General features: G+C 32.4%; 1 protein-coding gene across 1 annotated transcript in view; it reads right to left on the bottom strand.

Moving 5' to 3' along the window:
* Positions 1-17695, bottom strand: part of alpha-Man-Ib (alpha-Mannosidase class I b) — an 83853-nt gene that overhangs the window by 29010 nt on the left and 37148 nt on the right. The window contains exons 7-8 of the mRNA XM_085807228.1: positions 15669-15857; positions 6941-7128 (exon numbers count right to left, since the gene is read on the bottom strand). Of these exons, the coding sequence (XP_085663354.1) occupies positions 6941-7128; positions 15669-15857 (377 nt within the window). The remainder of the gene's footprint in view (positions 1-6940; positions 7129-15668; positions 15858-17695) is intronic.

Genomic DNA, 17695 nt, shown 5'->3' with positions numbered 1-17695 from the left:
CTGGACAGAATTTAAGTGGATAGAATGATAATGCAGTAAAACATGAATTAGCCAACATATCATGAGGCAAACAATTTATGTCTACTTATGTAGGTGTTGAAATATCAAGATAAAGTATTAAACACTTTAATACAAACATTTAAAGAGAAAAGGTTATATTTAATAATTAATTTGTTACTTGAACACAGTTTTTTTATAATGAATATTGAGCCTAAAAATACTGTCATACATAAATATGTCTGCTTCTTTATAATAAAGACTGCTTTGAAACATGTTTAAAAAAGTTCTCATAGTTTGTTTTCACAGAATATAAACTAGTTTCAATACTGAAGTATCAAAAAGCTGCTTTTATGCTATCTTAAAAAAATCAATTACATGTATAGCAAAAAAAGCAAATTATATCTATAGCTTAAGTCTTCTTCGTAGATCTTAACTCTGTTTATAAAGAGGTATATTCTCCATACTTTCTCAATGATGGAACTCTGCTTACTTGGAAAACTATATAACTTAAAATTTCTTCCACTGCTATTCCTGCAGTATCTTTTTCAACAGTTAGATTTCTTCGAACTCTCAATCTTTCTCTCTAAACTCATTGTCAGTCACTTCCTGTATGCCAAGAACTCCTGCATGGAGAAAGTAAATTCTAATGGTGGTTTCTGTAACAGAGTACCAAGAAGAATCTCCCATTTGTATATCACGTAGAAATGCAATTTTAGTACTTGTAATTTCATTAGCATCCATGTGTTATAAGCAAATTTGCAAAACAGCTTGTAACAGCAGAAACATTTAAGACTTATTATAATGTCTTGGTTTGTCTTTGGACTGTACAAACAGATATTACAATGGGAGGAGGGAAAAAAAAAGATTGCAAAAATATTTTCAGAATAAGAATAAAGTGTGAAATTATCAAGAAAGAAAAAATTTTTCTTTAAATTTTCTCTGAAAATTTTCTTGTAAAGTTCATACATTGCTCTCTTTTTTGTTTTTGTTTTTGTTATCCAGGTTTCTCAATTATTTTTGTATTTAAAATGTATTTAACAAATGTTTGAAGCATAAACAACTTTTAACTCTGTAAACTCATTTATTTTCAAACTCTTTGCAAAGTCCCCCTCCTTTTTCTTGGACAATTGCACCTAAAAGAAAAAATGCATACTCACAAAGATTTAAACAAATGCAAGTATGATTTTTCTAATGGATTAAATTATAATTCCAAATTATTTACTTGACAATTTTGACTTTTCAAGTCTTATTTTACGCATTTATATTATATATATCTTCTGTATTTTACACATATGTAGCAATGCTTAAATGGTGAAATGGCATATAATTTTACAACACTACACAAGATCCAATTATTTTGAAATTTTTTTAACTTTTGGTTTCAGTTTTCAGAGTTAAAGACTAAAGTTCTAATGTAACCATTTTCAAAACAGAAAATTTGTTTCACGGGCTCTTATATGATAAAGTTACCTATTCAAGGCTGTACCTGCCTAGTGAAAGCCACTTGGAAAAAAAAAAAAAAAAAAAAAAAAAACTCGAAAGTCTACTTGCTAACTTTTATAACATGTTACAAGATTTGTACTGTTTCAGCATACACTATTTACATGAAAATTTAAGGTACCTCAAATTTCTGGAGAAAGAAATTTTGTATAGAAGTCTTTATATTTATGATATTAACATGCATTTTGCTATGTTGAGTTGGTGATTTGAGCATAATACAAAATAAAATATTTAAAAAAAATTCAATTATCTCAAATGTCAAATAATTCGTAAGTCAATAATAGAAAGGTACCATACAGTACACTGTCTATGATCCTGGTTTTCAGCGATACTGGAATTAAAAAATTTCCAGACTTTAGATCATCAGTTTAAATCCAGTAAGATGACAAAAATTATAAAATAAAAAAACATAAAATAGTTGTTTATGAAATACTGAAGCATTTATAACTTTAAAGGAATCAAAATTTACAAAAAATATCAATATTTATTTGTTTGTTAAACATATGTGAGCTGTTATAATAACCTGTTAAAAAAAAAAAAAAAACACTGATCTAATTTGTTCAAGAAGAACCCTATTTGCTACATTTATTGAACATAATTTCTTTTAAATCTAATTTTTTCTGTCTTCTTGCTGGTACAGGGTTCGTACACATTTCTGCACATGGAAATTAAGTACTTTTAAGGACTTTTAAGGACCATTAATGAAAAAAATTAAGGACCTATCAGCCAAAAGAAGCTAAAAAAATTCAATTCAATCAGGTTATATCTGAATTTCACTTTTGTAATAACATTCTAAGAATAAAATAGATCCGTAAGTAGGATGCATTTTTATTAAACATAACTTTAAAACATTTATCAAATAGTATTAAATATTTTACACGTATAAAAGTTGGACATATTTGAAAGAAGATTGGGGACATTTTATTAACAGATTTATGCTGATTTTTTCTTTTATGTCTCATTTTGCCATGTACTTATTCAGTCTAGAGGTTTAGTAAATAGCAGGTAAATTTTATGTCAAATGGCATATGTTAAAATGAGAATTAAAATCATAATCAGTATGATTTGTAACAAAAGATTAGCTGTTGCTAGCCGAGAGAGAGACCTGTTGATCAGAAAAAAAACCTGAAAGTCTGTTGTAGGTAAGGCATTTCTTGGGATGTCTTCGTGATGTGGTGTTCTGCACACTCGTCTCATATTCGACAGTTCCGTGGTTTAATTCCCGGCGAAGGCTCTGCATATTTTTCATCTTTCCTGCTTCCAAAAAATACCTAATGTCTCTACAGAGACGCCCGAACTAAAAGGATGGTGGATAATGATTCTCCTCACCCAGGATTTGGCGATTGGGTTCCCTAAAACCCCAGTCGCCTTTTAAAATGGGGTGTATATAAGGAATTTCTCCCGCCTTCTTGGTGTGGTGGTCTGCACTCTGGGCATGTATTTCAGAAATCCGCGGTTCGATTCTCGGTGAAGGCGCTTGTTCATTTTTCATTTGTTCCCATTTAAAAAAAAAAAAAAAAAAAAAATTCTAATGTCTCTATAAGTGTTATACCTTCATATACAGTTTCTGGGATTGTAACCTGGTTAATCCATTTTAAGGTTCCAATAAGCCACTAATATAGCAGAGGTGATAAGTTGTTTTGTATTATTTTAAGTCTCCCTAGATGCAAAGAATAAGTTTATAATAGTTTTTACATTTTCGTGCGTTACCTTGTGGCCACAGTAATGATTAATGAAAAGCAATAACTTGCTTTAATACACATAGATAACTTTTAAAGATGAGCAGTTAGTTATAAATAATTAAATTAGGTAGTTAAATACCCTCAGTTGTTATACTTTTACATGGCCATTATTAAAATCACAATCTAATAACATTTTACAGTTTAAAATACACGCAATTTATGACACTAATTCTTAAACAGTATTAGGATAATTACACATTAAAAGTTACAAAACAAAATAGTTCTGTGTCGTTTTAATTCGAAGTGTTCCTAGACATTTTGGCTAATTTATATCAATTTTCTTCTCTTTAAACATCTTTTCAAACAATTAGAAATCTGTTTCAGTACACAAACTAGTGTTCCCACTAGTTTCTGCGTGCTTTATCTCCTTATTTGTAGTCTCTCAACAGTGTACCTAACGAGGTTTTACGTGATCTGGTAAAAGTTAAATAATCCAAAACCTCTGATAGATATGAAGCAAATTATCGTTATGTCTAAAGGTAACTACAGCGTCACATAAAGATTGAAATATACCTCTTATTTAAAAAGACTATGGAACATAAAGGCACGTTCTTGTTATGTTGACAAAATAAACTACAGCTTTTGGTGATGCAAGTAAACAGGAACAACCAAATTCAAACAAAAAATGTGGACTCGTATTCAAAGACTACGCAATTTAAATTTAATCTAAGGTGGCTCAGTAACTTTACTGTAGTAACAAATTCAAATATTAGCAATGATAATGCAAAGATGAATAATTACAAATTATCAGATGCAGCAAGAACTAAGGCAACATCCAAGTGGAGAGCAAAATCTTTCGGTCTTACAATCCAAAAATCTCAGTTAAAAAACTATCTCATTTGCATTATGGTGAGGAAACGGAAAGGGAAAGCTATAGTAAACGCTAAAATTCTAAACAACTGATTAATTTGCATATGTATTCAGTTTCTTTCAATATGTTTCCTCTGCACTTCAGAATTTTTGGAATTAAAGATTTCTGTTATTCTAAAAAACAAATTCATTTAGAATATAACGGAAAATCTAGAAATGGCAAAACATTTTAGAATTTAGGACAGGGACTGGAAGCAGAATTTAGGAGAGCATTAAGCAGCAGAATTTAAGAAGGCACTAGGCAGCAGAATTTAAGAACCGCAGAGATTTCATCAGGTGGGAAAAAGCCCAGCGGCAGCCCTGTGTATGATTGATTGAGATGTATAATGTGAATCTTTGTCAGTTTTCAATTTCTTTATTAATAAAAAAATTATTTTTTTATAAATGACTGTCCAGGCGAAAAGATTAGAAACATTTTTGGTATTTTCGATGCCTGTGTCTAGTGAAAAGTTTAGAAAATAAAGAGAAGATAAAAAGAAAAAGATTTCTAGCATCAGAAGTACAACATTCAAACATTATATTTTCAGTGTCCTTCCAAAAATTCTTCACAATGTATGAAATTCATCATAAAATTTCTGTAAAATACAACCATTATGTGTTAATACAATGAAGATATTTTTTATTTTGTCACATTTTAATGGAGCCTTCTAGAATTGTGGGTCTGTAAATCTTGCCTTCAAATCCTAAACTTTCCAAGTTGCAATGTCTAAAATCCTAAAGTAAAATTTAGCCCTACCAATTCTGTAATAGAAAAAAAGGCCAGAAGTAGTTTGAAAAAAAAAAAAAAATAAATAAATAAATAAGTGGAAAAAAGTGTGAAATTAATTTTATAGAGAAAACTGATGCATATTCTAATAATTCTGAAACAATTACGTGGGAAAACTTTTTACCATGAAAAAATTGAAAGGAAGAAATTTTTAATTATTTACATAGCTATTTTGCTTTTGCTATGAATTGTTTTGTAAACTGTGCTTTATAACATTTATTATTTTGTTTATTTTTCATATTACAAATACTGTATAATAAATAGCCAAAACGGAAAGTAATGTCTCTTCATAATACGAGAGGGAAAAAAAAAAATAATAAATGTTGTATTTTAACATTATTTCCTAAATATAATTTCAATATACTACCATTAATTTAGTTAAATTTATCAAAGATATAATGTTTTTTAAAAAAATCGAAGAACAATTCCCAGATCTCCGAATTAAAAATTTTCTATAGAAAGTGATATTAAAATCGCCGAAATGCTGATAAGTCACCAAATTTCGAGCCGTTTTATAAAAGAATTCACATCCACAAAAGTGGAAAGTTGTTTAAGAGCTTTTCATTAGAAAAAAGTGAAAAAATTTTGAAATCCTTATGTTTCACTTCTTGCTCAGAAACTCCAAGTACCCAACCCTTTCTATTAGAAATAGGAAGAAATTATAACCCATAAACTCATTCAAAAGATAATCATATTTGTCAGTGAATCGCCAAAAATATTCCTCCAAAATGGTAATTCACATTCAAAATAGCAGTTGTAAAAACAAGACCGAAATTTCAGATGATTAAAATTAAGGACCTTCTGACGATTTTGGCCAAAATTAAGGACTTTTAAGGACCAAAAATCGATTTAAAAAAAATTAAGGACTCTTAAGGACCATACGAACCCTGTGGTATGCCAGCAAAAGAAAACCCTAATTAGCAACCTCCTGCTCCAAAACAAATATTTCTTGAGGCTTCACTTATTGTTTAGGACACATGAAAAAATATTAGCCCCTTTCACAACACATCAGCAAACCACTAAAAAGGTTGCAAATGTGATTGTGACTAATGTCAATCAAAGTACTGTCGCTGGCCCTGGTGTGATTCTCTAGCCAGCAGGTGCTTGAAACTGACATACAGGAATCTTGGTTAGTCAGGAGAAAAATCACTTCTTCACACATATGCTTTTTGTAGTCTCCAATCTTAAATCTTGCCAAAAAAAAAAAAATCGCTGGTAGTTCAGAGGTTTAGATAGAAGATCATTACTCTCACATACTTTAATAGGTAAGTCTGTTAGAATACTAAGAATTAGTAATAATACTCTTTTAACAGTAAAAAATTATCATTTGAAATTAATCCAAGCATAAAAAAGTACTTATAAATAAAAAGGAAAAATAAGAGATCAAGACATATATGAACACAAAAATGCAGTTAACACTGAAAGTTTTTATGTTCAAAACAGCTACATCTTCCTTGAGCCTTGAGGCAAAATTAACATCAAGATATGTACTTCATGAGATATACACAAATGAGCATCTTAACTGCATCTTCTTCAACAAAATTAAACGCATATTTTCACAAAATTTTATTTGAATCTAAAAGAAAATAATTTACAGTTACAAGGTTAGTCTTTTTATACTATATTTTTATGTACAGTCAAATATTTCAGTCAATGAGATGCACAGTTATAATTATTCATACAGTACTCATAAAAAAGATTCCTCCTGTTAGCACAAAAGCTGAAGCAATAATAGAAAATGTAGTCACACTTTATTACATACTTTGAACAAATTTTGAATACTGAAAGGTACAAATTGAATTTTACAACATTTAATGATGAATCAAATTATAAGAAAATTACATTACTTCTGCCTTTAATTAATTTTTATTACAAACGACAGCAACATTCATTTTAATTCAAGCGCAACATGATCTAAATTGATAAGTTGTCATGGAAAACAAAGTGATAATTTTGAATATTTCAGAAAGCATTACTAAAGACATAAATAATTGCAAATAAATATAATACAACATACCTGCATGACAAAACAACTTTTTTTAAAAAAATTATGCAAACATACCAATCAATTGTCCTTCCAGTTTGTATCCATTGCTTTAATAAATATTCATAATAACTATCTGATCTTGCACCTACGGTTATTGTTGAAGTAGAACGAAACTGACCACTTTCAGCATTAATGAACATTGGAATTAGTCCATCCTTTTTTGATAATGCATGAAGATGCTGAGATACTTTGAAGGCTTCCATCTAAATGAAAGTTAAGAAATAATTAACCCTTTATTATATACACTAATCAAATACTCTTTAAAAACTAACAACAAAATATAAGGGGGGACACAAAAAGTAATTAAACTTTTAAAAAATTCAGAGAATTTTTATCATATCTTAATGCACTCTGCACAAAAATGCACAATATCAATAAGCCTTTTTAAGAATTTTAATATGCACACCTTTCATTACTACTGTGACCATTATAGGTAACGATACACCAGGGGTAATGTCATATTTTTCACCTACAAAAAGAATTTTTAGGTCATCAAAAGTTAATATTTTAACCACCATGCTATAATAAATCTATCTAATAAAGCACTCTTGGTAAAACTTAATAAGCAAACTGTAGTCAATGTTTTGTGATTCTTGCTTCAGCTACAGAATAAGAGTTATGATACAAAACTACTGCAACACTGAAGATGGTTGAGAAATTTGAAATAACTGTACAGTGGAACCTCCAAATCTGAGTTTAATTCATTCCAGCATTGACCTCGTATAGCGAAAATTTCGCGTCAAGGAACATGAGGCATATGTTAGAAAAAAGGAAACACAGAAGTCTTCTGTTGCTCAACATTGTTGGTCCGAAAACCACACTTTCAGTTTTTCTGCTGCCAAAATTATTCAAAAAACATCTTCCATTGGAGAACTGGATTTTCTAGAGGCATTTCACATTCATAAAAATCTTTCTGTTCTAGTTAACGATCCTAATTCCAATCCAAATTTGCCTTCGGCCTTTAAAGAAATTATGTTTTAGTTCTGGTTTTACCAACAGATGGCGCCACTTGCTTATTCTTGTCCAGGCTTTCTTATCTTATCCAATCATTATTTCTTATCTTGTTCATTTGCGGTTTTGCAGCTGAAGATGGTGGTTCGGTAAAACCATCGAAACTCGTCCTGTGAAAATTTTGTAAATATAACGCTGATTTTTGTTGTTTGACTTCTGAATTAGCGAATATCTTTTATCTAGAAACAAACTTCCTCATTGAAAATAATAGAAATCCAGTTAATCCATTCCACACTCCCAAAAATATCAACTTAAAAATCAATTTTCCCAGTAAATAACACTGGTAAATAATATAACCATAGTTTAGCTTTATGAAGAGTCCTCACTGGCGATAGGGATGAGGAGAAGACGAAATGGTTACTGTGGGGATAGAGAGTCCCCATCTGATTCAGGAAGGAAAATTTTACCCCACTGGAAGCAGATTCTGGCTCAGAATCCCTTAACTTTTAGTTGCAGGTTGCTTTACCCAAAACTTATCTAATAACACTTGAATCTGTTTCCTTTTTAAGATACCTCTAAAATGTGAGTCATTACATAAGTTCATGGTGCACCCACACACACTGCTTTATTAGGGTGATTTATTCACAGAACTTCCCACTTTGTCAACACTTCTCACACTTTGTCACATTTCTTATCTTACTGGAAGAGAGGGCCTCATCTTCTGTTTCCTTCTCAACTAACAAAAGTCCCTCTTGGTGCTGCTCCTTTTGAAGTTTTTGAAGTTTGTCCATTGTAAGTTCTTCACTATGTTCTTCCACTAACTCATCCAGATCAGCACCATCCACTCCAGACCCATACATTTCCCCAGAGATACAATTACTTTGACTAGTTGCACTCTGTTGTCCACAGGTTGAGGATCGATAACTAAGTCAGGAATACTCTGAGGCTAGAGTTTATTCCATGCTTTAATTCAGCATGAATAAAATTAATGCTCACTGAGACCTCTTCCTCCAGCAAATCATCTTCAAGCCCTGGAGGATGTGCAGGAGCATTATCAAAGGCAAGCAAAGCCTTGACTGGCAACTTATTTTCGTGAAGGTATTTCTTCGCTGAGGGACCAAAACCTTTCTTGACCCATTCGATGAAAAACTGTCATGTTACCCAGGTTTTGCTATTAGCCCATCGCGTCACATTCAGTTGTTTTTCTTCACCTTCCCCCTCTTGAAAACTCATGGATTTTCTGAGTGGTGGATGAGCAAGGGCTTGATTTTACAATCTCCACTTGTGTTGGTGCAAAACAAGAGGGTACGCCTATCTTTCATTGGCTTGTGGCCAAGCAAAGAATTCTCCTCTTGCATGATGTAGGCCCTCTTAGGCACTTTCTTCCAAAAAGAACTGTTTCATCACAATTAAATACTTGCTGGAGAAGAAAGCCCTCACTAGTAATATATAGTTCCTCTGGCTGAAATTTATCAGCAGCAGCTGTATTAGAGCTCACAGCCTCTCCATGTTGCACAACATTGTGAACATGATTCTCTTTTTAATTATTTTGAACCATTTCATGGCTTGCCTTAAATGCCATCTGATCTTCAGTCAATGTATCTGGTGTTTTTCGGAGAAGGTCCAAGTACAAATTCTTAGCCTTAGCGTAAATGTTAGCTTCTAACACCGAATCGTCTTTTAACTGCTTCTCGTTTATCCACACCAACAACAGCTTCTCAACATCTTCTAGGAGTTTTGGATGATGCTTGGAAGTAATGGTAACTCTTTTGGCCACATCAATTTCTTCCTCAGAACAGTGCAGATTGTCGATGTCAAACGGTGGTAAGTCTTCGCCAATTCCATCACTCTTACACCACACTTATGTTTATCTATGATTTACTATCTATTACTTAATTTAAACAGCCATGACTTCCTTCTTTTTCTTTACAGCACCATCTGAGGCACTATCTTGGAAGGCATCCCAAAATAATTATTTTCACGTTAAAACGTTAAATATAAAAAAAAATTAACTCACAAGTGCACAAACTTGTAGATCAATGAACACTGAGTGATCTGACGAGGGGGTTCCCCCAAGTCGAGCTGGATAGGGAAATGGCACCACACATACCAACAGCCTGCCTCATTGCTTGCTACTTGAGTCAATGCTTAGAGACGAATGTTTCGCTCATACTTTCCTTGTACCTCGAATTTCTCTTATCTCGAGGTTCCACTGTATCTTTGAGAAATCTTACAAGATGGGGAAGATCTGCAACATGTGGTCCACTTGCCATTGCAGTTGATAAGAAAACTTGGAGACACAAGTTCTATGAAGTTTCACATTGAATTAGCATACCATAGGAGACTGTGGATGCTGAGACTAGGTGCTTAGCAAATATTTTTACAAAATTTCACATATTCATGACCTTATTGTTTTTGATTGCAGAAAGCAAAAAATACTCAATCTGTCAAAATTTTCAAAAAATTTATGAATGTGGCTTTCGAACTGCAAGTTTGGGTACATGCAATTCTGGAAGAGAGATGGTGATAGAAAGCTCGAGTTTATGTAAAAACTATACTGTAACAGTCAAAAGTAATCAATTGACGATGATTAATTTCTATGCATGCATCTATCTCCTGTGATAGGCTCAAATTTGTTTTCTTTTTTAGATATACTACATGTTTGATTTCTGACACTGGAACTTTTAGATAGCATTGAGCAATAAATTCTGTTTCAGATTTCCGTATCTAATTACTAGCAACTTTTCATTATTTTTGATTACCTGAAATTATCATATATACAAAAAACATTCAATATCACTGTCAATTTTAAGGTTATGCAACAGCACATATCAGAGAACTTTACAGAAATGCTGTCCATACTGTCACACGTTGTCTTCAGGCAACAGTCTCTAATGATAATTACCATACCATATATCTATTACAGTCAAAATTCTGTATTATATTCCAAGTCAGGTTATTCAATCAGTAACAATAAGCTCCCATGTGGCTCTCAGGGCCTTTTGATGCTCTAATCATCATACAACAGAAAAATGAACAAACAGTTGAGCACATAAAACACTGAATAGGTATGAGAACTTAGGTTATAATTAGAGCATACAATGTTCACACAAATGAGCTAACAATATGTCTTTGGGCCCAAACGCAATTAATAAAAGTGTTCCACAGAAGGACAACACTGGAAATTCAACTGAAAATAGAATAATGTCACATTAGCAGCAAAGCAATATCTTAATTCCCACTGAAGCAGCTTGAAAAATTTAAGTAAAAGACAGACATCTTATCCAAAGGCAATTACCATTTTTTAAGATTTCAGGAAATGCTAATTTCCTTTTAAAACATTTGCTATTGGAATATTAGAAATAATTATGGCTGCCATGCAAAATCAACCTTACAAAATCTAAATTAAGAAATTGAATTTTTAACGTACTGTTCATACAATAACCTGATAACATAGCTGAAAATTTTGACTTACTTATGAGAAAACATAATACTAAATTAAGAAAACAACTTGCCTTCATAAATAGCCAAAACTTTATTCATGAAACAATATTACTGGATTGGATCATATAATGAAACATCATAATTATCTAGATTAAAAAAAAAGCAAAACAACAAAAATTTAAAAAGAGGCAAATTACATACTTTGGTAGTTTGGTGCAACAATTAATCATATAAATGTCTAACTGGAAGCATAAGGATATTTTACACATGATTAACCCTATAGTAACTTCCCTAACATGTGCATAATTAATTACATCTGCAGCACTATGGATTCATCAGTGGAAAAGTGTTAAAATCACTAAACACTGGAAGTTCAATTCCCAGTTCATATCCTGGCAAACAGGCTGGCTGCATGGATGTTTTTATGTTTTTGCTCTTACGTAATATAAGATACAAGCCAAGTTTTCTCAGAAAAGGCATCCCTGCTCATAGGCAGGCAGCCTTTGAGATTCTCTACCTTTGTCCCATGGTATCCAGCCTGGGGCAGACACAATCCCATGTGATGACTTAGTCAGGGGCACATGAAAAAAGTAACAGTATAAAATAATAAAGTATTATAATGAAAACTGATAAAAAATAAAATGTTCAAGAGCTTAAATTTACAACTGAATAAAAAAGAATGTAACAATGAGAAGAAATATTTATGTGACCATCACTTGACCTTATGTGTAGAAGAAAATGTGATTTTACAGCTTTATTCTCACCTGTCTGTGCAAGATTTTTACTTTTATTTTGAAGATTATATTCTACCCTCAATTTATTATTTAATTCTACAGTTTAATCTCTTCGTGGCCTAGTTCCTATAGCTATAATTTTCATAGAATCTACTTAAAATCAATGCAGCAAATAGAGGCTCAGAAATTTTCTCACCTAGCACTAATAGTTATCAACAATAGCTTCCATTTCAATGCAAAATCGCTTATTTGAACTTTATTGTGTTCTACAAACTGCACAGCTTTTCTAAAGTCCAACTTTCTGACATAGTATTGACTTTTCATGGTACAATTTAAGCATATACAAAAGTCTTTAATCCGGACTCGTCGGGACTTCGGCGATTCCGGATTATCGGTTTTTCCAGATTATAGATCATGAGTTTAAATCTGGTACGATGGCATGCAGAAATTATAAAATTAAAAATGTGAAACCGTAATTTATGAAATAAAGAGCAATTATGATCTAAAGGTTATCAAAATTTACAAAAAAAAAAAAAAAGCTTAATATTTATTTGTTTACTTTATTAAACATTTTTTTCAACACGCGCATGCGTAAAGTATTCATTACGCATAGTCAAAATTAGAAAATTGCAACCACAAAACTATTTGATGTGTATTCGTGATATTTATAATGACGAGGGGCGGGGCTAGCGCGGCCATCTTGGGGTCAGAGCGTTGCGCAGCTCAGTCTGCATCTAGCCGTGCTAGTGAGAGGTTCGTGCTGTGCTCCGTTCAGATACTGTGATGGTTTGAAATGTCTGCGTTAATTGAAAATCCCGCGAGCTGCGAGGTGCGCTCAGTAATAAGGTTTCTGACTGCAAAAAACTGTAAACCGATAGAAATCTATCGGCAGCTTCGTGAAGTGTATGGGGACAACATTATCACTGAAGGTGGAGTGCGTCAGTGGGTCATAAGATTTCAAAATGGCCGAACCAATGTTCATGACGAAGATCGAAGTGGGAGACCCAGCATAGTGACCGCCGAACTTCTCGAAAAAGTCGATGCTAAAGTCCGTGAAAATCGAAATTTCACAATAACGGAACTTTCTTTGAGTTTTCCACAAATTTCGCGAAGTTTGTTGCACGAAATCATCAGCGAAAAGCTTGGTTACCACAAGTTTTGTGCAAGATGGATTCCAAAAATCTTGACAGAGGACCACAAAAATCAGCGAATGGCTGCAGCGTTGAACTTTTTGGATGCTTACCATAAGGATGGTGACTCTTTACTCGATCGCATCGTTACTGGTGACGAAACATGGGTGAAACATGTGAACTGTGAAACGAAATTGCAATCAATGCAGTGGGGGCACACAAGTTCTCCCCAAAAACCCAAGAAATGCATGCAAACAATGTCGGCAAGGAAGATGATGGCGACTGTTTTTTGGGACAGAAAAGGTGTAATTTTGGTGGACTTCCTGGAAAGAGGCACTACAATAAACTCTCAAAGGTATTGCCAAACTCTCCAAAAACTCAGAAGAGCAATTCAAAACAAGCGCAGAGGAATGTTGAGCTCTAAGATCTTGTTGATTCACGACAACGCCCGGCCCCACACGGCAAATGTCACTCGTAAAGTTCTTGAATCTTTTAAGTGGGAGTTGTTTCCTCATCCGCCGTACAGTCCCGACCTGGCACCGACGACTTCCACCTATTCCCAGCAATGAAGAAGTGGCTGGCTATGCAGCGTTTTGATGACGACGCACAGCTGCAAGAAGAGGTAACGAAGTGGTTGAAGGCGCAGGCGGCCGAATTTTTCGACGAAGGAATTTCCAAGCTCGTACATCGCTACGATAAATGCCTTAATTTGTATGGTGACTATGTAGAAAAGTAGTATTTGAGTGTGGCTTTCATCTGTATATAATAAAATTTGTTTCCTATACTTTGTTTATTTTTTTATTCCAAAACGTAATCTACTTTCTGGATAGCCCTCGTAGATCATTCCGGATTATGGACGTCTGGATTAAAGACTTTTGACTGTATCATGTTTCCTTCACAGTCACATACAACTTTATTCACACATTCAACATTTGTTATAAGGAACTGTTATGTTATGTTGCAAATTAAATGCTATCAAGTGGATATACAGTGAAACCCTGTTATAATGAACGAGCCTTTTGGTCCCACCCAGTTTTCTTTTGTTGAACTTTATTTTATACTCTTGTAGGTAACCACAAGAGTATGGAAATTGGATATAACTAACACTACAGATATTTAAAATTAAACTTTCTTTTGTATTTTTTATATGTTTTCTAAAATTTCCACAGGTTTCCATGAAAGAATCATTAACCATTAAATCTTTTATGTTTAGGTTACTAAGATCCAAATTCAGACTCTAAAGAAAAATACCTTTAAGTTATTTTCCCTTTATCTTCACCCTCATTTTTATTTGTGTTCTAAACAAAAACATCCAACTTAAGAATAATGAGGATACAATAAGCATATCTTATTACACCGCATGATGTATGACCATTGAACCAAAAGAAGTGAATGGGTTTCTCATTCCATTCAAATTCTTTGACTGAACTGCCAGGCAGAACTCTACTCAAGGCTGTGATGCTCAAATGGAAATTTTGAAATTTTCCCTATTCAGGGAAAAAGAGCAAACTTATGAGCTTGTGATTTCACAGATGCTTTTTCTTATTATCTTTATCAATTTGAGGACAAATGTTTTCTGAGTTCTACCTTCTGAATAGGAGTTTTGCATTCTTTAGTTCTTTTAAAGATATAAGATATTCTTTAGGAAGGTTACTTAATTTTTGTGCTGCAATCATATATACCTTGCGGAAAATTACTGTGTTGTTGCCGGACATTGGATAAGACACCACAGATGACAAAATTCGAAGAGGAGTTAAACTCTCAGATAGTCTTTAAACTCTCTGCATTCTGTTTCTGTGTCAAAAATTCATCTAAAATTCATGGCAAGTTGTAAACGTAGAGCTTCTGCACTGAAGTTAAGGGGAACATTATTCAAAAAGTACAAAATAGATGCAGCCAAATCAATATCTGCCAAAAGTCTGAAAAATAATATTTAAAATAAATATCTGAAAAATGTAACTATATAATTTCTGCTCATGAAAAAAATTTGAATGTGAAGAAAATGCTCAGAAAGTTAGAGTATAGGGATGTTGAAGAAGCATTGCTAAAATGGTTCCCTATTCAAAGAACCTGTAATTTGCCAATATCGAGGCAGATACTTTACAGAAAGGCCAATGAACTTGCCAAACATTTAGATCAGACTAGAAAAAAAATGAACAAAGAGTTTAATAAATTGTATACAATAATTATATCAGTTAAATCTTAATATATTTTAAAATTAGGTTTATCATTCATTTCTTTTAGTAGATTTGATTAGATTCCTTTTCTTTACTATCATTCAATTTATAGTTTTGCTAGATAATTTGCTTTTCTTATTGGATTGAATATAGTTAGCCAAACTACTTGCATATTAATAGTCTTTATTAAAAACTCTATAATTTACTAGGTTCTATGCAAACTAACAAAAATCAGCAAAATATGAAATTTTCAAATAGTTGCTACTGGATCAACATATTTATACAAAGAAATATGCTACTTTCATACTTCATATTTTGGATCACCAGTGAGACGACTAATGTCCCGAAACTCCAGCTGTACTGTAGAAATTTCGGAAACAGAGCTATCTTGACCCCAAGCAGGAGCATGTGCATGTCCAGTCTGAAGATTGACATCAGAATATGGTACTCCTGATGAACTTCGAAATCCTGGCATCAATCTGTTTGCTAAGTCAACCTATATGTGATATAATATAAATACACTTAAAATATTAAATTACTAATAACACAATACAAATGATGATGCAATACAAAAACAGCTATACTAGAAAAAGGCAACAAAAATTATATTGCAGGAACAAATGTCAAGAAAGGGAACTCTGGATTAAAAGTGATTTCATGACTGCTAAATGAAGCATTCGTAGTAATAACACTGTACAAAGTGTATCACCCATACTAATTGGGAAAAATGTCAAATGAAGATATAGGTAATAGTTAAGTAACACATACATGTACTACCAAGACAAGGAAACAAGCAATAAATAATATTGAAAAGAGTGAAGACGTAATTTATGCCTTAAATTCCATCTCGTATCTCATTTGGATATGACTCTTACTTTTCACATATACACAGCTAGCACATATACCAATAGTATTTGTGCATTTTACTTTGTCTTGTGTGTTTGTATTTGTTATGTCTTGTTCTGGCCAAGTGAGAACCACGTATCAGACACACATGTCTTATTCTGTCCAAAAGTGAGAACCAAATTTAAAACATGAGATCCCTTTTCTGTGACTAAAATGAGAACTTTGTACCGGACACGTGATTGTTTTTATATTATTGTTTGCTACAGATGCAATGTACGAACTGGTCATTTACCATTAGGTGTAGTTGCAATAGATTTGTGAAACTGAATATAGACAAAATATAGCAGAAATATTACTGAAAACTGCCTAATCACACTATAACAAGTTAGGATAGATACCCAATGGAGATACACCAGAGACACTGCAAGGATGAAATTGGAACATTTTCCAAAACATACTGAGCTAATCCTATCTAAATAAAAATCAGCAAGGACTTGTAAAGATTGCGCAAAGCATAAGAAGTGCAGTGAAACAATATGGAAATGGAAAATGTATAAAGTTGCATTACATGCTCCTGATTATTTTGAGAACTACCAATACATTAGAGTATTCTTAATTTTCTGTCATAGATATGAAATGTTAGTAACAAAAACAATACACCTTCTAATACATTTTAAATAAAACTTGCGTAATACATTATTTACTTATACATTTGAAATTATTTTTATTCCTGGAATAAATTTTACAAAGCAAATATTTAAACAAATGAAAATTTTTAATTTTCTTGTTATATATCCATAAAAACATTCATGAAATAAAAACATTAATACATGATGTGAATGAAAGTAAAATGAATACAAAAGTGAAATGAACAATAAAAAATATAATTATCAAATTCTCTGGTTTTTCTATACAGTAAATGCAGTACTATTAATGTCTAACACTGCGCAAAATTTTAAAATTGCTTCGGGTCACAATGAATGAAAAAAGCTTTCTTTAAAAGTGCCCCACAAAATTGTATCTTAATTCATAAGGCAAGAGTTTAAATTTTTACTTATATCCAAATTCAACACTATTTGAACATGATAAATTTCTTCTCGCTATCATTTTTTGCAAACACCAGCCGCATTTATCTTGTTGACAAAGAATGTCCTTCTAGCCGATCTTCATTGCAGCCATGTGCTTTACTCTCCTGACAGTTTTGTGGTTAACTTTTATTGCAACTGCTCTTTTAAATCGATTGCAAGTTTTACGGTACTAATATTTGGATTTTCTTTGATTTTTCATTGGCTAAATCTTTGACTCCTTCTTCACCTGGAATGTAGTCGAGACTTCTGTGCATTTTGAATGGTTCAATGTTTTAAATGTTTAAATACATCAAAGAAAGCTGAACACTTCGCATAAGGAGTTCCTGGATATTTTAAATACTTTGTCCATCTTTAAAATAACAAATATTTAAATTTATAATGGAATTTTTTGTTAATTTGT

Source organism: Stegodyphus dumicola, chromosome X1, assembly GCF_044657685.1.
Source record: "Stegodyphus dumicola isolate Sdum_Otavi_A_Nest chromosome X1, ASM4465768v1".
NCBI classification, from domain to species: Eukaryota; Metazoa; Arthropoda; class Arachnida; order Araneae; family Eresidae; genus Stegodyphus; species Stegodyphus dumicola.
This window is presented reverse-complemented; position numbering and strand designations above follow the sequence as displayed.